General features: G+C 38.3%; 1 protein-coding gene across 1 annotated transcript; it reads right to left on the bottom strand.

Moving 5' to 3' along the window:
* Positions 1 to 1,515: 1,515 nt before the first annotated feature.
* LOC129278315 (uncharacterized) lies at positions 1,516 to 8,411 on the bottom strand. The gene is made up of 5 exons (XM_054914515.2): positions 7,431 to 8,411; positions 6,700 to 6,990; positions 5,944 to 6,045; positions 4,793 to 5,020; positions 1,516 to 3,574 (listed from the first exon to the last, which is right to left on the bottom strand). The coding sequence occupies exons 1-5, from the start codon at positions 8,338 to 8,340 to the stop codon at positions 3,201 to 3,203; spliced, it is 1,905 nt and encodes a 634-aa protein (XP_054770490.2). The 5' UTR covers positions 8,341 to 8,411; the 3' UTR covers positions 1,516 to 3,200.
* Between the last annotated feature and the right edge of the window lie 15,363 nt (positions 8,412 to 23,774).

The following is a 23,774-nucleotide window of genomic DNA, read 5'->3' as shown; positions in this document are numbered from 1 at the left end:
CATATTTCCCAGATGGATTCTAAATGGATTATGCCAATTTTTAAGTATCAGCAGCCATTTTAGACTCCTTTATTGGACGCCATCTTGGATTTTTAGACATACAAGACCATTGATTGCCCTTGTAACTTATCCTAATGTAAGTTACTTGAGCCTTTAAACCAAGGGTTAGACAACACAATCATATACCCCAGGCGGATATTAAACAAACTATATTAGTTTATAGGTAACAATAGCCATTTTAGACTCAAATTTTTGAAGCCTTTTGGATTCTTGGACATGCTGGACCTCTGAATGTCCTTGTAACTTGTCCTAATTTAGTACTTGACCCTTTAAACCATGGGTTAAACATCAAAATCATATACCCCAGGCTGATATTAAACAAACTATGTCAGTTTTTCGGTAAGAACGGCCATTTTAGACTCCATTTTTGGAAGCCAGTTTGGATTTGTTGAAATTCTGGAACCCCTCACTGCCCTTCTAACTTGTCCCAATGTAATACTTGACCCTTTAAACCATGCGTTTTACTAAAAAATCACATTCTCCAGGCGGTTATTAAACAACCTATGTCGGTTTGTAATTAACGACAGTCATTTTATACTCCATTTTCGCAAACCATCTTGGATTTTTTTACATGGAGGACCACTGATTGTCTTCGTTACTTGTCCCAACCTATTTCTTGACCCATTAAACCATGGGTTTAGACACCAACATCATATCCCCAAGGCAGAAAATAAACTAAAATGTCGGGTTTTAGAGGGTTTTTTTAGATAACATTAGTTATTTTAGACTCCAATTTTGAAATCCATCTTGGAATTTTGGACATAGTAGACCGTTGACTGTCCTTGTTATTTGTCCCAGTTTACTACTTGACCCTTGGAATCACCAATGAATAAAACCCAAATAAAAGACACTAAAATATGTATTAGATGAATTGTGAATTTTTAGGCCATGGCAGCCATTTTTACGCAATTTTGGATTTTCAGGTACCCTGGAGTGCTTATGTTCACTCTTTCCTTTTACCCCCTACACCATTGAATACATATATGCACCAGGAAAGATGTCTAGGGTAGATAAAGAGTCGGTTATGTTAATTTTCAGTGAATGGCGGCCATCTTAGACGCCATCTTGAAAATAACCACTTTCCCGGATGCGGATTTTGGTAGATTTTTAGTATGTTATTCCTGATATCAAATAGTACCAAAAACAGTTGACAATCATTTTTGTTACAAATTTTGGGGGTTCAAAATAGAGCAAAAATGGTGTAGAATGGTGGCCATATTGTTTTTGCCAATTTGAGGATTTTAACATCAAAATCAAGGTTGGCAAACAGCATATTTGGACTCAGCGCCCTCAAATTATGCAATAACACTTCTCAATTCAGCATTAACACAATTTGCCTAAGGCTGTCTACTTTTCTCAAATCTGGACCCGACTAATAAAGGGGACTGGAATGAAAAGAATGGAAATGGGGAGGCTTGACCGGGTAAACATACAAAAGAGACAGTGCTATACAGCTTATAGGTGTGAGTATATAGGCAAGATATATGACTTATTTATTCACGTTTTCTGTAAAAGACAGGGTTGTCCCATTCAAGCCGAATGGCCTGCTTTACAAGGGAGCCCTGTCAAAGTGTACATACATAATAAACATGACATATACAGAAATAAAAACAGTGAATGAAAATAATTCACGACAACGGTTTTCATAGAAAAAGTTTTCACATAAAATAAACTTGGTTCAGAAAAGTAATGGAAATTACCGAAGAAAGGGAATGAAGAAGACAATGTAGTAAAAAAGTAGATAGCGTAGACCAAAGACATGGTATTTGCATTTTATGTGTACGATTAAAATATATCTTTACATTACAAGTCAAAGAGAAAATTCGAAATATTAATCACCTAAAAATCACTCTTTATTTAGTATCACGTGAGACACAGAGACAACTATAGGATAGAAAACAAAGGGAAAGGAAAAGAAGATAAAGATATTAACAAGTGCACAGGAAAGTATAGGAAGAATGAGATAAGGAAAACATGACGAAGCAGAGGGGATATTATGTTAATCACAAAAAAAGGAAATTATAATGAAAATGAATTACACTGTTTTTCCATGTAGAGTTATGTGGAAGTATAATAATTAAAATTGCCAATTAGTCCACTGTCAACTCGTCCACTCATCACATGCTCTACCTTCATCTAGTCGAATGCCATTCCGTCCATCAACATTTCGTCTAACAACCATTTGGTCCGATTCTTCTAATCACCAGTTCGTCTATGACCATTTCGTCTCATGACCAGTTGGTCTAATATTCGTTTTATTTTCATTCATTTTGCCCAATTAACACTTATGCTAATTAGACCGAATGGTATATGGACTAAATGGCTATTGGACCAAGTGGTTATTAGACGGCATGGTGAGTGGACGAAATGGCAATTAGACCATGTGGATATTGGGCGAACTGATGGTAGACCAAATGATAGTAGACGAATGTTGGAATTACAATACCAATTTGGCGATATTAGCGAACATTTGTAACCCTATATGGCCCTGGCTATTTTGAAATTGCATAGCCCCCGGGGGCTGTTTTGCCCCCCCCCCCCCCCCCTGATCTCGGCCGTTGATCTCGCGATCGCGACGAATATTGGCCCGAACGTCACTTATGACGTAATCTCCACAATCATATTGTCAATTTATTTGTAATAAATAAATAATACTAAATAACGCATCATAATTTGGCTGTAAATCTTTAAATATGGCCCCAAAACTGCTAGATTTTGGCAAAGACACTCTACTTAGGATTATTATCAAATGTATATTATAAAATTGGCAATATCAAATTTTATTGTTTTTAATTTTTTTGTATTTACTATTTTTTTATGTTTTTCATTGTCTTTTCGATGGAAATCGTCGGCAACACTATTTTAGTCATAAATTAAAGATGATATCCATTGGTTTTAATCAGTAAAAATAGAAATAAGGATACATTGATGAATTTTGGCTATACATACAGAACTTGCATTGGATTTGTACATAAAATCAGCAATTTTGGATCTGGCATGCACTTAAAAATGTTACGTAACTTCGGCTTCGCGAATTTAGTCTCAAAATTTGAACCAAAATTTCATGAAAGTTAACATCCCAGCGCGATCTTTTCGTGTTACAGACTGTTTTTGCATCCGGGGGGGGGGGCTGGATAGGGTTAAAACTCTAGTTTCTCCAACGCATCAACTAACGATAAGACGTCCCACAAGCTAAGACTCAATTCCTCCTTCAGAGATTTTAGGCAAAATTCAGGCGCCAGGTTGAGCAGGTTCTTGATCTGCCTCAGGCGAGTGCCATCCACTTTCTTGAAACTGTCATAACTGGTTTCGACACCTTGTGATCTTAGCCACTCCATGGTTTCTTCTACATTCCATGTGGCTATACATGTATCTGCATGCTTGGTATATGAGCTTGAATGCAACAGTTCTTGGCTGTCTACTGGGTTGTCTGTGATTCCTCCATTGCCGTCTGTGTCGTCTCCCGCTCTCTTTTCCTGTGACCGTTGACCATGGACTACGACAGGGCTCGTACCTATCAGAAAATGATAAGAACATCAAATGGTGATGAAAGGTTCTCAAGACAAGATAAAACACTCTTTACATGTTTTGTTCAGACAGATTTCATCGGATACATGCCCGGGGACACTCGGCAAAAGCTCGAAAGTGAATATCCTCTCGAATGATTTCACCTCTGGATCACGCTATAGATCAAGAGCTTCATTGGGTTTCCTCGAGTACTCCTCGATGAAAGAGATCAGGAGCGTGAAAGAAATGTTCGACGGCGCAGGGGTGCTGCGTGTGTTATTCTCCACAGGCAGCACCCCCTGGAATTCTGGTAGGTGTGACAAAATGGAAAATGTAACCTTAAATGACCTACATTTTGTATAGAAACCCATTTTTTTTTTGCTTGTCAAATTTCTCGGGACCAAAATTACCTTCTTTGTAGTAAAACCCTCTTGTTTTGCTTGTCAACTTTGCATCAGCACCCTCTGTAACAAAACAATCGTTCACAGGGCCCTGACGGTGAACCATCGGCGAATTCACCATTCGGGACAGCGTAGAATAGGTAAAGCATGTAAAGACATACATGTAAATCAATTAAATCATTGACACCTACACTGTTAAAAATACCGTGATTTAACAAGGAAAAGGAGAAGGTTTTGCAGAAAGCAATAACAGAATCATTCTGTAAATTCATAAAAATTGAATTTTTCTGCAATTTAACAGAACAGGTCTGTTTAAAAAGGGAAAAGGATTTTTTTTAAGGAAATCTGTAAGATTCCATACACCAAATACCAATTTCCTGTAAGATTACGCAATCTTGTAAGATTACAGGTGTTCTCGAGACTCTGCTGCAGGAACTTCTTTTATTTTAAGGATAAATTTTCTAACAGTGTATCACCTGTGGAATTTTATGTTACATATAATTGGGAGGTTGCCTCTTTATGCTGTTGTTTGAAAGATGGATACCAAACGATATCATATAAACATACGCATTTCAACTTTTTACTTTCAAAGCAAAGGTTGTTTTGGTCAACCTTGACAAAGCGTACCAAAGACTCGTCAAATAATCAAGTAATGAACGCACGTTGAATGCTAAGTATTATATTTTATTCATTCCTTGCAGGTTAAATAAGTAAGCTATAGAATTACTACGCCTAGGAAAGAGGGGCAAATTGGAAAAGAGCACACAAAAATGTCGTAGAACCACTGGGGATGTTTTTAATTAATCGTAACCTATAAACCCTACCTGTGACTTCAGCCAGAGATGGCACGACCATATTTGTTTTCTCTCGCTTGCCTCTGTCGCCAAGTTCCCTGATCAAGTCTGGAAGAGACTGCCTCATGAGATCATCTGAAAATACCGGGTAGTACCTTTTCATCCCCATCAAGGCTCCCAACCAGTCCTCTGGGGCGAATCCGTCTTGAAGCATCAGAGGTATGATGGCTTTATTTAGGGTGTAGGCATAAGTTGCTTCTGTAAAGTACAAGCATGGTAATGTAGGCTATGTATAGTAACATTGCGTTGTAAATAAGGGTGGGGGCCGTTTCCCCAGAGTACCACCCTCTGAAAATTCCACATGTTTTTCCTATTTGTAGTTAATTTTTTAAATAGCTCTAGCATGTGCAGTGGCAGTCAACGATCGAAGATCGAAGGTCATTCGAGTAATTCCACTTGGGAAATAGTCTCTACTCTTGCAATGGAGCGGGCTATGCAAGAAAACTATTCATATACAACCAGGGCCGTTATAAGTAGGGGTTCGCGGTTGGCACATGGCGCCCCCCTATCCCCGGCGGCCTCTCTCTGAATTGCGAAAACCCCAAAAATGGGAAACGGGGAAAAGTCGACAGTTTAGGTGAAATTATAGGGCCTATAACTTTTTGCTTGTCGAATTCTCAATGAGAAAAATGTCGACAATATTGGTAGTTGATAAAACTTATATATTTGCCTGTCAAAATCTCGAGTAGCAAATGTCGATTCATTCTACTTCATTGGCCGAACGTTTTCGTCAGCGAAAACAATTTTCGACAAATTGCTCCCTACCCCTTCCAAAAACAAGCTTCTACGAGTTTGCCAACTATGATAAACGGAGAAGCAAAAAGGAATTGATTGTGAAGTTTTCAAGACTAAATAAAATTATGAAGTAATAGTTTTCAATACTTGTTAAAGTTTCTTAAATATTTCAAATGATGATATTAATTTTCAATCTTATCATTAGTATATCTTTTGTACATTCGCATAATTACCTTCTACGACATGCATCCAAGTCAATCAAAATCAGTTTATTGTTTAATTCCGTCCATGAAATTTCAGCATGGCAACATTTTGCCGTATATGGCATGGTCATGTAAAGAAATCGTTTACATGGTTTAACAGCCAGTAAAAAATCATAAATTTACCTGTGCGACAGTGCTGACTCTCTTTAAATCTATGACTCATGCAAACAAGGACGACCTCGGCTCTCTGAACCGCCTTGGCCATGGAATCCAGTATATCACCTTCTGTAAACGCAGTGAAAGATATATGTATAAAATTAAAAAAGACCTATAAAATAAATGAATAATAATGATATAGGATTTGTACAGCGCAAGTATTCACGTTGTGTTCAAGGCGCTTCTATATTACCCCCGCTAAGCTAGTCTGCAGATCCCGATGCTTTCGAGGAATTACGGCCCTGCCGGTATCCATTTACCTCACCTGGGTTGAGTGCAGCACAATGTGGGTAAATTTCTTGCTGAAAGAACACACGCCATACCTGGGAATCGGACCGATGTAACTCAGATTGAAAGAAGATAGTCTTAACCACTTGACCAAGACGCCCCCACATATGGAAAGAAAGAATCAATGAAATAATTCATACAATTCAAAGACACAAAGCGAAAATGAGACGGAGGCGATATCAACTCTATACTCCTAGTTGTTCAAGATTTCTTATTACTTTTTATTTATTAATTTTTATACATTTTTGTATTATTATAGGCTTACTATTTGATTTTTTTTTTTTTTTTTTTTTTTGGGGGGGGGGTAACTGAACTAATATATATATATATATATATGCAAAAATATAAGACTGAACAGTGAATAACATGATGGGGAGAGGGTTAGTGAAAATATATGAGTGGGTGATATTGAGGAAGTAATATTAAAATTCCTACTCATTTTGTCCACATCCATCCAGACGTTGTACCCCTGTTCCTCAAGGTAGCTCTTGACCATCAGCATACGATCCTGACTGGCATGCTGATAGCTGATCATAATATGACCTTCCTCGCCATGACCCGACGATTCCTCACTCCTCACCGACCTTTGGCGGTGTTCTCCACGAGTAGATGCGTGACCTTTGGACTCGTCATCGATGTCCAGTACGTCATTGATGACGAAAAGTGCACTCGCGCACGCCTCCTTGAGACGAAAATGATCAGTTGTTCCCCGAATCTTATTCAGTGCTGTTGATATTGAGGTTAAAAGGAATGAATTAGTTTTTCCGTGTATATCATAATAAGGTGATAGAATTGAAACCACGGGCAAGATGGAAAATAAATCGTAGTCTGTTTTGGGTCTCCAAGTTCAGTTGAGTTCAAATCACGACTTAGGACAAAACGTAAGGAAGTCCGAAAGAGTAAATGTTATGAGAGTTTTACCTGTGTGCATGTATACTTGAGACTATAAAGATAAATAAATGTTATAATCCGAATTGACTTATTTGTTCGATTCTTCAAAAGTCAGAGGACCTAAAACTCGGGCAGTGCAAATTAAGCTTTAAGCATATAAATTTGGTAAGGATCATCAAAAGAGTTAAGAAGAACAAATCGCGGAGATGCAAGTATACACGTTAGAATTTACTCTGGGTAAAGTATATGGATGTCATGTCATTAATTTTACTCACCATTGATGATTGCTGTGCTGTGCCGTATTTTTACTTTGTTTGATTCTTTGAAAGCCAATTGCCATACTCCTCGGGCAGCCCAAAGCTTTTCTTCGTTGCTCGATCCGTCTCTCACCAAGATTCTCTCTAGGACCTCAATCCCTCCAAACTTAACGACAAGTAGCTTGTTAGAATCGTTGATGGTGAGCTGGTTGAGTCCCTGGAGCAGCTCGAATGTCGAGTAGCCATAGACAGGGGACCGACCGTCCGGTGATCCCAAGGCCGACTTGAGAGCCAAAAGGAGAAACTTCAGACATGGCTCATTTAAGGATATCTTGTGGACCTCCGATTTGTCAACGATGTAAGAAAGTGTCAGGAATGCATCGGCCTGAATTTCAGGGTCCTTAGATTGCGCACAATCCTGGAAGGTATCAACGTACTCTCGACAGATGATTCTATTCTCTGGAACTCTCCAACAGCAGTTATAAATAATCGTAAGTGCGAAGCCTGTTCGCCTATCCCCAAGATTTTTCGTCTTGATATCTCGAAGGAGCAAGGTTAGGAGGCCCTTCTCCCCAAAAGCATAGCCGAAGTCATAAGAAAAATCCGTTAAGTTGCCAATACCAAGCCCTAATTGTGCCAACTTACTGAAGTTGAAAAGATTGGAGAATTTTAGACTTACAAGATTTTCCCAAACCATTGTAAATATTTCAAAGATTTCATCACAAGATGCGAAGTACTTGATAATTGCCAATTTTACATCCCTTTGGTCAAGTTGCTCGATTACTTCTAATATGATGTTGCCTTCGTTGAAATGAATATCCTTCAGGCTTCGATTCTCTTTGAATTTCTGGAGAAATTTATCGATCCTGCGACAGGAGGTTTCATAAATTTCATATTGTTCCTCCGTAAGTTTTCGTCCCTCTTCCATGTTAGCAGTAACGAATACTCTACACCAATGGACTTTGATACCGGCTAGCGTGGCCTTATAACCAGCATGACCAATAACATTATAATCCACTTCAAACACGGAAGTGTGTTTCACTGTGTTGAGACCGGATATTTTTCTCTAGGAAATTATATTTAATGTACGAAATGTACGAAAGTAAGTTGGCTTAAGAAAAAAAAAAATTCCGTCTTGTTGTCAGTTGTGTTTATAGTGACAGCTTGTGATTTTGACACAATTGGGATTAAAACCCATTTGATTTTAAAAAAAAATTGTTAATCAAACTAAGTTATATCTGTGTTTAATTTCCTCCAGTGAGTTTTTAGCTCTGTATCATTAAGTTTGAGAGTTTGTACTTAATCAATAAGGTGTTATCTATAATCATAAAGATACGGGCATAAATACAAATTGTCTTACGTAAGACAATTTGTATTTATGCCCGTATCTTTATGATTATAGATAACGCCATGAGCGCGTCATGCATGACGGGTGTGTGCGCTTTAAAAGAATCCACCATTATTATTATAATTTCAAAATAGGCCTACACCTTGTCCATGTGTTAAAACGGGTGTAATTATATCTGCAGTTGCCCAAAGCGTGGCAAATTTCTAAATGTTATCCCTATAAATCTATATATTTTCCCCATAAACATTGATTGATAAAATTGTTTTGAAATCCAATTGTTTTCTGTGCTTCAAACACGGTCCCCTTTTAACTTAATACCAACCATGACCAAGGAAAGCTTTCCTCGCTCTGTTGGCGATTACTGAAAGGAATTAATTATCATGGCAATGTGTATTACACTAATCGCTTTCCTCACTTCTTCACTGCTTAAATTCATCCGAGCCACATCCCCAAGTCAGGAAATAAATACATGTATATTGCAAATTAAATATCTATCAATCAAATTAAAGAGTGAAGATTATGTCTGAACTATCATAGTGAGAAAGATGAAGTGTTTTGCTTACTGGGTATAGTGGGACTTGGTCTGCCCCCCCCCCCCCCACGGAAATGCATACACTCGCTTTCACATTAGATATCTGATCATTTATTGGCAATCATCCCTACTAATAGTTCCGAAACCAAAGTCTCTATTTCAGTGCGATATAACAAGTTCCGCTTCCATCGTGTTGTCATTCAGGAAGGCTAATTGTCATTTGCGTTGATGAATTATCATGGCTAGGGGTAGCGGCCGGTAGCTCCAGATTTCATTAGGGGTCCATTTGGAAGGGGAGCAGAAAACTATCAGACTATAGTTGACCAAAATTTCAGTAAAAATACCGACCCGTTATGATGGTGATGATACACATTTACCAGATAATTATATTCTTCTCTTTGGGAAGTGAACAATAACTGTTTTATTTTATCTTGAATATTTCTTTTTAATGCATATTGTTATAAACTAATTCAATGTTGCATTCTTATTTTTTTTTCTTTTTTTTTTCTTATTTTGTTCAACTCTCGATGGGAATGGATATTAGTATTAAGCACTTTCACTACACATTTATTATGTGTATAGGGACACAGGTAGATAATAAGCGCGTGGGAATGAGAGAGGAAAGTGAACAGATGGAAAGCAAAGGAAGGCTAAATAACAGGGGGGTGGGCTGGGTGGGTTGGATCTTATTTTTAAAAATGCACAAATGGTAAATTATATACGGTATTGCCAAGCAAGAAACGGGCAATTTTAGTGCAGAGGACCACTAGCTTTCCGATCCAAAAAGTGATGTTAATGGCAACAAATCAAATTTTCGATACAGCACCTTAACTTTCTCTGATTTTCTGTTTTATTCGCTCTTTCTCTCTCTCCACACACACATAGACAGTCGCCCCCTCACAACACACACCCACACATGCCGCACATCCTTCATTTTTCTTTACATACTCATTTTACAGACACACCAACGCACGCACGCGCGCACACCCAGTCCTCTCTCGCACACACACAGTATCAAACAAAATGTAGTTTTAGTTTTCATAACAATATGCCTTGGACATTTTGTATGTCAAGACTAATGCATGAGCGAAAGAAACAACGATTTACCATCTCAACCACACAATACCACGTATTCCTAAAAATGCTGTTTAAAATTTCAAACAAGTTGGGTTTTTTTTTCTTAAGATTAAATACGTTTAAAAGTCAAGAGGGGGCTTACCAATCCAAGCTCTGCTTCTTGATAAGTCCCTCATTTTCATAATGAGATACAATCTGTAATTTGTTAATTATCCAAATGTATTGAAACAACAATCTATTAATTTACTCATCATTCTCCTGTGATATTGATAGATTGATTGCATTTAATCTTTTTCATTCCAAAATTCAACGAAAGTTACAATGTAAAGCAAAACACAGAAATATAATATACAGAAATGAAAAAAAGGGAACCCACTGGAAAGCAAAGCTTGTTAGTATGGGTTCCCTGCAATAAATAGTTAATTAAAGTATATCTTTGATCAATGAAATTCAAATCGGAAATATTAATTTTATATTATTATTCATAGATAGAATATTTTTTATCAGCTTTATCCTGTTTTGGATTTCATATGTGCATTATTTGAAAATGGAAATAAATAGACACTTGACACTTAAAAGAATAGTTGTTATCGAGTGTCAGGCCTAAACAGCATTGCTTAAATTTATAAACAGCATACGCACCTACATGAAACCTCACTAGGAGTAGAATGGGAAATGGGGGGGGGGGGGGCAGCACAATATCAATAGACTTGTTAGTCCACTTGATTTAACCCCCCCCCCTTACAAAAAAAGAACACATCAAACATGACTTATGCATCCATCATTGCCCCCCCCCCCCCCCCACTCTCATCCCTGTCCCCTACTTACACACAAACATAAACAACAACCTTAAACCTTGGCAATGTACATTCAATTTTCTCTTTCAATTCACTGACAGTGCTCAGCAAAAAATAACATTTAAAAAAAAAATCAGTTAATTTTAGGTCAGTTTAATTAATCATAACATTGCATACAAAACATACAAAAAATTGCACAGATTATTTTGAACAGATAGAAAAATGAATAAAACAAATACTTAAAAAAATAAACAGTGAAGAGTCAATTATAGGCAGAGTTTATGTTGAGGAATGTTAACAAATCATACTTTTCTTAAAGACGAGTTACATGACAGTCACATTATTTAAAATAGTAGCAAACCCTTCATTTTATAGATGTACTTTCTTTCTCTCTAAATTGGTGGTAATTTCCAGATCAATGTCTTAATAAATTTATTCAACTCATTCACTAATTTATCAATTTATTCATGTATTCATACATTATTTTTTCTATTCAAATATTCATTTATTAGCTTCATCTAAATAGAGTAGCTCACCAGGAAGAGTATAATTGTTGTCAGACTGGCCTTGAATACAAAACAATATTTTACAATTACAATACTTCTAGAAGAATGCAAAGAAAATAGAAACATTACATGTATGTAGTTGAATATAACAAAAGGGAGTAATATGATCATAAAAATGAACAAAGAGCAATAAGAATAACAAAATGTAAAAAAAAAACATATATAAATAAAACAATTAGCATATGCACTCTAATCTGGTTACATTATTTTTAAGGCATAATCCTCAAAGAACTACTTGCATTTTCATTCATTTTATTTTTATTTGGATCATCCCCAAAATAAGGGCTTGAAAAATTATTGTGTAAGTGTACACAGAATATGAAGTTCTGCCTGTATATTTATCACAAATATAAGACTTACTGAAATTTCACAACATACATTGTCATCAAAATGGGGGAATAGAACTAGAAGGTGCCTTTGGCGATGTTTGGATTTTGACTTTACTCAGAAAATTTTTGGGAGAAGGATGACTGGTGCAAGTGGGGGAGCTGCGTGCCCATGGGTTCAGTGTCACTGTTGCCATGAGGTGGACAACTCACCAAGGCGCCTGGTTCTGGCCAAAAAGCCCGGAAGGCGGCTCGCAATGGCGCCTTGTCTGAGACGAGAAGGCGAGATGGCGACTTGTACAAAGTCGCCAAGGCGCCTTGTCTAATACGAGAAGGCGAGATGGCGACTTGTACAAAGGCGCCTTGTCTAAGACGAGAATGCGAGAAGGTGACTCATACAAACTCGCCAAGGCGCCTTGTCTAAGACGAGAAGGTGACTTGTAAAAAATGGCCAAGGCACCTTTGTCTAAGACGAGAAGGCGACTTGTACAAACTCGCCGAGGCGTCTTGTCTAAGACGAGAAGGCGACTTGTACAAACTCGCCGAGGCGTCTTGTCTAAGACGAGAAGGTGACTTGTGAGAACTCGCCAAGGCGCCTTGTCTAAGACGAGAAGGTGAGATGGTGACTTGTACAAAGTCGCCAAGGCGCCTTGTCTAAGACGAGAAGGTGACTTGGAAAAAATCGCCAAGGCGCCTTTGTCTAAGACGAGAAGGTGAGATGGCGACTTGTACAAACTCGCCAAGGCGCCAAGGAGAAGTGAGAAGGTTGCACGCGGCGCGGACGAACGTGCGTGTACGTAGCTGGATCATGTACTCACGTGTTACGTCATCTAACTTAGATCTGAAAGGAGTTGAGGAACTTTCATTAGCTGATGCAAGTATTGTATACATTTTGAATTTTCTTATGGACCCCAAAAAAAACTAGATCGAACTAAATGAACGTTAAAAGACAAAGTGCTCTTTTTGGGCACAGTATAGACAGTTAAGAAATAAAGTGACATTTGAAATAAGACGAGCAAAAAAGAAATATTATATTGATAATTTAAGTTCCTGCAAGGACAGAACGAAATCTTGGAAAGTGTTGAAATCATTGCTGCCTAATTCTAAATCAGTTACTAATTTTCCATTTTGTGAAGATAAATGCAAAGGATTGGCTAATGATTTTAATGAACATATTGTTAACGTTGGTAATCAACTGAACAGTGATATTTCTGGAAATGATGAGTGTATGACTTTTGAAGAATTGAATAGATTAGAATCATGTAATACAACAAACAGTAATTTTATTGTTCCCAGAGTCAGTGAATAAGAATTTTTAAAGGAAATCAATCGTCTTAAGAACAAGAAGTCAACTGGAGTAGACGGCAAAAATCATAGAACAGCATCCTATTATTTAAACATGCAGGTTCAATCAAGACATCCTTAAAAACTTTACTCTTCCTTTTGTATCTGTTTGAATGTAGTCTGAGCAGCATTCTATTCTGTTTATACTTCATATCCTATATTTATCCTTAAGAGGAGAGAGGCATTGGTCAAAGGTATTAGGCATTATATAGAGCAGTATTAATATTGTTTTTCCTGCCTTTTTCAATGTGTGTAAATCATTTTTATTCATAGCTGTTTGGATTAGCATGCAGGCATAACAGCCGGGGCTTAATTATTGACCAACTCGAACCTATACGTACGTCGTACTTTCTACTTAGTTAGCGATCCGTCCATTCTTGAAACAAGTGATAACCAGAGAAAGATATTAACATCTTTTTACAAGAATGATGAATATAACATTCCAAATGGAATAATTTCAAATCGTATAGTACTTAAACAGAAAAACTTATGTATATATTCAGAGGAAAAGGAAGGTGATAACTTATTGAACCCCCATAACAAAAGTATACCAATCCAAGACTTTGTAATAACGAAACAGTACCACTGTACTGCAGAGCCTAAAAATGGCTAGCAATGTCATGTGAATGATAAGACTGCTGATTGGCCACTACCATTTGGATGTAGAATTTGTAGCAGAAACATTGGTAATAATAAGTTCAAACCAATATCGAAAAGGCCGTGCGACTGTCGACTCTCACCCACGCGTTTACCCGGTGTAGCAATTAGTCTTGTTTCAGATGTAAACCTCAGCCTAGAGGCCTTTTAAAAAGGTTACGATAGCTTATGCCATGTAGTAAACTTGGTGTCACACAAAAGCATTTTATATTTATCTTTCATATTTTACAGTGTCTGATGACGAGGAAGACAGGATAATACATCTTCTAAAAAACACTCAAAATACCAGAGACGTCCTTGCTCTGATGCAACGTACATCAAGAAACAGACACTCTTTGATAAGGACTTCTAGGCAAATGTGCAGGAAATCATTGAGAGATACCCTTATTTGCTAAATCCTGATATCGTAAGAGTTAAACCTTCTTGTTTATTAGCTATTCATTCACATAGGCATTTACAATGGACACGTGCCCTGACACTGGGCCACTATAGCATATTGACATTTTCTTGTTTTATATTTCAGAAAATGGTTCGTTCAAGGAAGCGCACAACAAATCGAGGTGAAAATTTGCACCTGCTAGAAGAAGCTTTCCAAGTTGTTTTAAGCCAGGGAAAGTCTGTCAGAAGCGTGGCAAGTGACTTTGGCCTTTGTCATGTTACTCTCAGTAGGTACTGCAATGCCAAAAAGAAAGGAGAGAGTGCCCCAAAATATGGCTACAACCCACACACTCGTGTCTTTTCTCCAGAACAAGAAGCTAAGCTCACCAAATATCTTCTTGAAGCTGCTGACCTGTATTATGGATTGACACCTTCGAAGGTCAGGAGGTTTGCGTACAAATGTGCAATGACCTACAAACTGCGCACTCCTGAAAAGTGGAATGAAAATATGATGGCAGGTGCTGACTGGTTTTCTAGTTTCATGAATCGGAATCCATCCCTTTCCATCAGGAAACCTCAAGCAACAAGCTTAGCCCGAGCTACAGCGTTCAACCGAACAACCGCCAACGAGTTTTTTGACAACCTGAGCACTGCAATGAGGAGGCACAATTTTGCACCACAGAACATATATAATGTTGATGAAACTGGTGTGACGACCGTACAAACACCAAACCACATCGTGGCACAGAAGGGAAAAAAGCAAGTGGGTGCTCTCACATCTCAAGAACGAGGTACATTGGTGACATGTGCCATTGCCATCAACGGAACAGGAAACAGCATCCCGCCAATATTTGTCTTTCCCAGGAAGAACTTTAAAGAGCACTTCATACGTGATGGCCCACCAGGATGCATGGGCACTGCCAATGGCACTGGTTGGATGCAAGAGGAGGATTTTGTGAAGTTTCTTCGGCACTTCGCGAAGCATGCCAAGCCAACTAAAGAACAACCAGTACTCCTACTCCTTGACAACTATGACTCGCATCTATCTGTTGAAGCTCTAAACTTTAGTTATGAGTCAGGTATCATTCTCCTTTCCTTCCCTCCACACACTTCACATAAACTACAGCCTTTAGACAGGGGAGTGTATGGTCCCTTCAAGAAGGCTGTGAACACAGCTTGTGACTGTTGGATGATAAACCATCCTGGTCAAACTATGACCATATACGACATCCCGCCAGTCTTTGCCATTAGCTGTCACACCAAGGAATATTATGGCAGGGTTTGCGTGCACAGGGATCGTTCCTTTCAACCGTAGCATCTTCGACGACACAGACTTTGCCCCATCGCAGGTCACGGACCGTCCGAATCCATCAACTGCAGTCGGCACTGATGTTCCAGCACCAAAGGCCACAAACACATCAACTGCACCAGACCCCAGTACTACTCCCCAAACAGTCACGCCGGATCAAGCTCCCTCCAGCACCCCTGCCCAAACAGTGACATCGGATGAACCAAGCACAAGCACCTCTGTCAAAACAGTCATGATGGATGAACTTGGCACCGGAACCCCTACCGAAACAGTCCCACCAGATGAACCAAGCACTGGCACCCCTGCCCAATCAGTCGAAATGGGTGAACATAGCACCAACACGCCTACCCAAATAGTCACACCAGATGCACCTAACACCAGCATCCCAACTCGAGCGCCGAGCCAATTTACCCCAGAACATGTTAGGCCATTCCCAAAAGCTCAGGCACGTAAGGTATCCAACAGAGGCGGACGGAAGAGGAGAAAAACCGCAATACTCACAGATACACCGGTGAAGAATGCGCTCATAGAAGAAAAGATGGCTGCACGGGAAAAGAAAAACAAAGGAAAGTCGTTGCTATTCAAGTCGGCCAAAACGAAGAAGAGTTCACCCAACACTGGCACTACAGGTACTAAGAAAACAAAGAACTCCAACACATCCAAGACAAAGAATCCAGAACCCAATTCATCTTCTGATAGCGAGGATGAAATGATGAATATGTGTTTGGTATGCTGTGAGGATTATGCCAATAGCCTTCCGGGTGGGAACTGGGTTCAATGTTCTGCCTGTGGTTACTGGGCACACGAAGAATGCACCCCAGGCACTAGTATTTTTGTATGTCAAAATTGTGATTCTGAGTAAAAGTGGGAAAGAGAAGAAAATTCTGAAGTATTAGAACAACAAAATTTGTCTTTAAGGCCAGTGCAATGGTCACAAGCAAAATTTGTTCTTTGAGCAAATCTTTTTATCTTCTAAAGACAAACCCCAAACCAGCATTTTTAATAATTTGAAGCTACCGGGTGTGTTTCATTCCTTTTTTTTTTTTTAAAGCGGTAGCAATTAACAAAATTCTTTAAGTCTTTAAGCTTATCAGACAAAGCAAAATACACGTTGCTCTTATGTAGGAATTCGCCGAGATCCTCCAATTGAAATGATTGTGTTGGTAAGAATTTTTCACTTAGTTACCTTACTAAATATTAAGTTTTAAAGTCTGAATAGCCATGTAATTAATTTCTTGAAATTTATAGCGAAACAATTTTGTTGAATTATACTTTGTCCTATGAGCAAAGATGATATCATACAAAAATTTATGGTTTTAAAATGTAGTCTATGGATTATTATGTCAATGTTAATACGGCTTTTGTCATAATGTTGAACGATTAAGATACATGGCGTTGCTCTGAGTTGTCTTTGCGTTTTAGTTTGAGAATATAGTTATGTATCTTTCAGTGCTTCTTATAAGTGTGGTTACAATCCAATCGTTTACTATATACATAAAAACAACATGATTATACTGTCAGTATGGAAGTTTTTTCTCAAATGTATCTATCTATTATTACATTGTAACTTGGCATGAACAAATGTTGCATAAGTTTTGATATGCATGCTTGATAGAATGTTTTAATTCAATGAGTAAAACTTGTGTTACAAAAGCACTATTCTTTTTAATTACAGTGCCTTTTTTCCTTTTGTAGCTGAATTAAAGTATTACAGGCATATTGAAACAATATAAAAGAAACCTTTCAATTTGCTATTTGGGAAGGAACCCTGAAATATACAAACACGCCCAAGTTTTGTCAAGTATTAAGACGTGTTAAATATGTAATGTTGCTTAATCATTATTATGATGCTTAACATTGATAGACTTGTACCTTCATTGTATTAACCTTGAATAAAAATAAAAAGAGAAGAAATGAAGAAATGACTGGTGTAAATTCCTGTGTTACAATTGCCCCATGGGTGTGTTACAATTGCCCCGTTTCCGGGGGCAAATGTAACACTTGACCCCAGGATTTGAATTGATAACTGCTTCTTAATAAAGGGTTTCAGGGGAACCAAACATAGTCACATTTCATGCAAAGATGACAATTGTTTGTTTTATTCAGGTTACGCGCGGTATCTCAGTGAAATAAAGTTGATATATCGGTTTTGAAAGAAAGTGTTACAATTGACCCCGGTCTCCCCTACTATAAATCTACCAAAATCCGCATCCGGGAAAGTGGTTATTTTCAAGATGGCGTCCAAGATGGCCGCCATTCACTGAAAATGGATACAACTGACTCATTATCCACCCTAGAATCATATTTCGATTCATACTCCATGGTCTAGGGGGTAAAAATTGTTGATACAAGCTAGAGTGAATTATAAGCTCTCCAGTGTACCTGGAAAATCCAAGATGGCACACAAAATGGCTGCCGTAGGCTGAAAACCCACAATTCATCTAAGTGGCTTTCATTTGGTTTTCATTCAATGGTTTTCAGGGTGAAGTAGTACATTCGAACAAGTTACAAGGACAGCCAATGGTCTGGTGTGTCAAAAAATCCAAGATGGTGTCCAAAAATCCAAAATGGCTTCCAAAAATTAAATTTAAAATGACTGTTGATAATTAAAATTGACATCATTTCATATCCACCTGGGACATAATGATTTTGTTTTCAATGTTTTCAATGGTCAAAAGGGACATTGAGACAAGTAACAAGGACAGTCAGTGGTCCATTATGATAAAAAAATCCAAGATGGCTTCCAAAAATGGATTCTAAAATTGTTGTTGCTACTTAAAAAACCCGACATAGTTTGCTAAATATCCAGAAATATGATTTTTGTGTATATACCATGATTAACTGGGTCAAATAATACATTGGGGTAAGTCAAAAGGAAAGTCAGTGGTCTGGTATGTGTGAAAATCCGCGATGGATTCCAAACATTTATTCTGAAATGGCTGCTAATACTTAAAGCGGACATAGCTCATTTCATTTTGGCCTGGGAGATGTGAATTTGATGTCTAAACCACTGGTTTTAGAGGTCGAATAATATGTTGGGATAAGTTATATGGGCAGTCAGTGGTCTGGTATGTCCAAAAATCGAAGATGGCTTCCAAAAATTGATCTTAAAAATAGGCTGCTGATACTTAAAACGGCCATAGCTCAATTCATATCGGCCTGGGAAATGTGATTTTGGTGTCTAAATCACTGATTTCAGGGATCAACTAATACATTAGGACAAGTTACAAGGACAGTCAGTGGCCGGGTATTTCAAAAAATCTGTGTTTGCTTCCAAAAATTGATTCTAAATTGTCTGCTGTTACTTAAAGCTAACATTGTTTATTTCATATCGGCCTGGGAGATGCAATTTTGGTGTCTAAACTACTGGTTTCAAGGGTCAAAATGATGCATAAGGAGAAGTTTTAAGGACAGTCAGTAGTCTGGTATGACCAAAATCCAATATGGCTTCCGAAAATTGATTCTAAAATGGCTGCTGATACTTAAAAGTGGCATAGCTCATTTTATATCCGCCTGTTAGATATGATTTCGGTGTCTAAAATATGGTTTCAAGGGTCAAATGAAATATTAGGACAAGTTACAATGACAGTCAGTGGTCTAGAATGTCAGAAATTCGAAGATGGCTTCCAAAAAAGGAGTAAAAAATGTCTGATGTTACTTATAAAAGGACATAGTGTGTTCAATATCTGTCTGGGGAATATGAGTTTGGTTTCTAAACCATGGTTTAAAGGGTCAGGTTATAGGGTAAGTTACAAGATCAGTTGTCTGTATGTTAAAAAAAAAATCCAAGGTGACTTCAAAAAAATTGGGTGTAAATTGACAGTTGTTACTTAAAAGTATACATAGTTTATTAAAAATACACCTTGGAAGTATGCTTTTGGTGTATACACTACGAGAGTTTAAAGGATCAAGTAATACATTGGGTTAAGTTGAAAGGACAGTCAGGTGTCAGGTATTTCCAAAAATCGCAGATGGCTTTAAAAATTGGGGTTTTAAATGACTGTTGTTACTTGGGGTATTATTTTGGTGTCTACATTAGGGTTTCAAGGGTAAAAAATACTTTGGGACTGGATATCATGATATACAGTTATCCATTTTGCCTTAAAGTCCAAGTTGGCTTAAAAAATGGGTTCCAAAGTGAGTGCTGTTACTTAAAAGTGAACATAGTTCAAACAATATCCACCTCTGACAAATAATCTTGGTGCCTACACTTTCCACGTTATATTGTTTCATGAGTCGGTAACAGCACCCATTTTGATGAAATTTTAGAATCCACCATGGATTTTTTTTTTTGACAATTGCAATTTGTTATCAGCTCTGCCAGACTGAATGGGCCTACATGCCATGGTGTATCATCCATCCATATTTACAAATGCTTCTCCCTCATTCTTTGACAAAATTTGTTTTTATATTTTACTGATATAAAGCTTGATGGGAAGATTTAAGATTTCTACACAAAATTTGGTGTTATGCTAATTTTTCATCTTTCAAAATCAGAAAATACTTCTTCATTTCTAACTTTATTATATTATTGATTTGTATTGGAGATCTAAGTTAGGTGCATCAAACTTCAGTGCACAGAATTTTTAAATTGTACTTAAAACTGCAAATTAATGTATAAACGACAATATGTGTTTTTTCCTTCATCTCACAACCAATTCATATCATTTTTTTTTGTCTAGCATAGAGTAGGAATTAAGACCCCAGTCACACTGCGTGTAAATTGATCGCCAACCAGTCGCCGACCATTACTCAGGAAATTGGTTGTCAGAGGTCGTAAATAGACTTTCAAATGGTTGGCAAAAGGTCAGTGGTCGGCGACTGGTTGCTCGAATAGTTTGGTCGGCTGGAGGTTTTCGGTGCTGCATCGAAAACCTTCGGCCGACCAAAATGGTCGGGAGGTTTTTCATGTCTTTGATTGGTTGTTAAAGGTCGCTGAGTGGACGCCGACCGATTTTGAGCTCCCATCAATTAGTTTTTGGTCAGCGACCAATTGGATATTGGTGGCCGATCATTCGCCAAACATTCGGCAAGTGGTCGGCGACCGATTGGAAACCTACGCCTACGGCAAATATTATCCTTTTTGTCTACAGTGCGTGGATAACGTGTTACAACACACATAAACATGGTGCGCTGCACAGTAAATAGTCATATTCCTCCAGGGAAGCTCATGTCAAAGGCATTTTCTGAAGAAAGGGAAGGAGAAGAGGAAGAAAAATGGGAAAAAAAAAAACAGCAGGCAGATGTGAAAAAGAAAATTAAGCCGGAAATGATATAGTCATAATAATTGCTAGACTGGGCATCTTGGAGCACAAATCTGACAGTGTTCTACCGAATTAAAATCACACATGAAATCATTCTACATTTAATTTGTAGATTTGTTTCAATTAAAAGCACTTAAGGAGTGTGCCAAACTGGCTCTATGCGAAGTATTTGCTTCTTATTTATTTATCTTGAATGTAAGTTATCTTTCCATTGTAGGCAAAAGGTGTGAAAATTAAGTTATTACTCTTGTATTTCATCTTTGCTAAAGTATACGCATATTCAGTGTTATATTTGAAAAGCCACCTCTATCCTTCTAATTACAGCATCCTCAAATGTTACAAATGGTTGAAGTAATTTTTGATAACTTTTAGTACATTATTTGGCATTCTACTTGTTTATTACATGGCCTTTGGAGCAACTGCTCGCGTGTGACCTCACAGTTCCAAAATTGTAAATACCAATAACTTTCTTATTATTTGATGGATTTTCATCAAACCTTCACCAATATTTTTCTTTATTTTTTCTACATTTTTTTAAATCAAGATATTTTCAGCCTGGACTTCCCCTTTAATCCTCATTGTGATACATGCCATTGCCTATATCATTGTAATATTCTTATTGATCTTCCAGGTCACACTATATGGAAGCTGTAATCATTACTATCCTAAAATATTTACCATGTTTAGTCACCATTTATGAATTTTCATGTGTTTGTATACCAGGTTGTACCGGAAGATCTTTGACAAGGCCTATGGTGCTGCAAGTGGCGAGAAAATGCTGAGTGACCTCGAAGCTGCCATTGCAGGGTACAACAATGAGGCAGGGGATATCTGTGCAAAGATTGATCAAGTCACCAACAAGATCGCCATCGCTTTATGTTCTCCTCTCATGAAGCATTGCAGTCAGAAGCATGAATATAGCGGAGAACTTGTCTTTATCGATGTTTCAGGGGGCATAGATCGATATGACTGCAGGGTATTCATGCTGCTGGTGGATTGCCCCTGGGATGCATTACCCTGGCATTGAAACTGTACTTGGACATCATACCTAAAGATGCCTTTTTTGGCCGTGGCAAACTTGGCCCTCGTGTATTTTTGTCTTGATTCTTTGTGTTTTCCACTTGTTGCAGGCAGTGTGGAGATTCCTGTGGGAGGGAAAGAATCACAAAAGGAAGGAGCATAGACCACAGCTGCTTTTTGCTGTCAAAAAGATGACATTCTCAATGACAGAAGATGCTCTTGAGGAGGCATATGAAGAGCTCCATGGTAGTGAAGTTGCTCGCCTGTATCCAAACTTCCAAGCACATGTTGAGAAACTCTACAATCGCCGTCAAGCATGGGCTGTGTGCTATCTTCATGACTTACCCATTCAGGGTAACAACACAAATAACTATGCAGAAGCGGCGATGAGGATCCTCACGGATAAGATCTTCGAGAGAGTAAGAGCATACAACGTTGTTCAGCTGCTGGACTTTCTCATGACACGTGTCCCCAGTTATTACAAACGTAGGCTCACTGACTTGGCTAATGGGCGTGTTGAGGTGAGTTTCAAAGAAGTACCTTCCTGATGGGTCATTGATTCCAGCTGCCTGCATCACGAAGATTGGTGCCCATCATTACAAGGTGAAGAGTGAGAAAAAAGAGGACACAAAATACAATGTTGATACTGATATTGGAATGTGCACATGTATTTCAGGAATGGGTGGTGCTCCATGCAAACATCAGTATGCAGTTGTACGGCATTTCAACGAGACCTCTCTGAATTTCTTGCCCCTGAGAGACCCTCACTTGCAGGAACATACATGTATGCTGTTTCTTGCAACTGGGCAGAAGAATGTAAGACCAGGATGGTTCACATCACTACCAATTGCAGGTTTGCCACTTGTAGAGGAGGATCCCATGGTACAGGTTCGAAACCAGGTAGATAACTTGAGTGATGGTTTTGATGTATTTGAAGCTGTGCACCCTTCTGTTGCTTCAGTTGATGCTCCATCCAGTTCCAATGCGGCTGTGGAGTCTTTGAATGCTCAGAGGATGTTGCAGAACAGGTTTGATAAGAGGAACAGTTTTTCAGTCAAATGTTGATGGAGGTGAACCAGCCTGAAATGATAAACAAGCCTCTTTGGAAGCTGCTGTTAATGACTGTGCCAGTCAACTAATTGCAACGCTTAGGCGTGATCCGGAAGAACTCAGCGAACCTCTTGAAGCTTTTGGTAAACAGTAGCCTACAACTCCCTAAAAGCAAATTCTGCTCTTGTTGGTGCCCTGAAGACCTTTGGAAAATATACTGGTGCTTCCCTGGATATGTCCTCTTCCAAAAAAAAATGAAACAAGGTCGAAGGAAGGGAGTAGCCATCAAAGTTCAGCCAGATGCTGTAAGACGACGCAAAACAGAACACATGTCAACTGATGAACAGGATCAATATGAGATTTCTGCCAGACGAATGCAGATTAATGCTCAGGAGCTGCCAGCATCTGAAAATGTACCTCTTGACAAATGGTGGAATGAGGTATTCAAGACATACCCAGCTATGAAGCCAGTTCTCAAATGTGCCCTCTCCATATTTTCTGGACCAAGAGTAGAACAGAGCTTCAGTATTATGAACGGGGTCATCTGTCCTAAAACCAACAGGCTACATTTGAGCACATTTGCAGCAATCCAAACTGTCAAATATGATGTACTATCTCATCACCAGACATCCATTGAAAAATATCACAGAAAGGACAAATTAAATTCCCCAGTAGGTAGGCAGCTCTGCAAGAG

The sequence above is a fragment of the Lytechinus pictus genome, chromosome 15 (genome assembly GCF_037042905.1).
Source record: "Lytechinus pictus isolate F3 Inbred chromosome 15, Lp3.0, whole genome shotgun sequence".
NCBI lineage: Eukaryota > Metazoa > Echinodermata > Echinoidea > Temnopleuroida > Toxopneustidae > Lytechinus > Lytechinus pictus.
The sequence above is the reverse complement of the archived record's forward strand: the minus strand, read 5'-3'. Positions and strand labels throughout refer to the sequence as shown.

Bases quoted from the DNA above. Each gene is read 5' to 3' on its own strand.
- LOC129278315 (XM_054914515.2), bottom strand. From the start codon at position 8,340: ATGGAAGAGGGACGAAAACTTACGGAGGAACAATATGAAATTTATGAA. The intron at 6,991-7,430 runs GTGAGTAAAATT...CAATATCAACAG, and splicing joins CAGCACAGCAATCATCAATG to CACTGAATAAGATTCGGGGA. The intron at 5,021-5,943 runs GTAAATTTATGA...TGTACTTTACAG, and splicing joins GAGTCAGCACTGTCGCACAG to AAGCAACTTATGCCTACACC.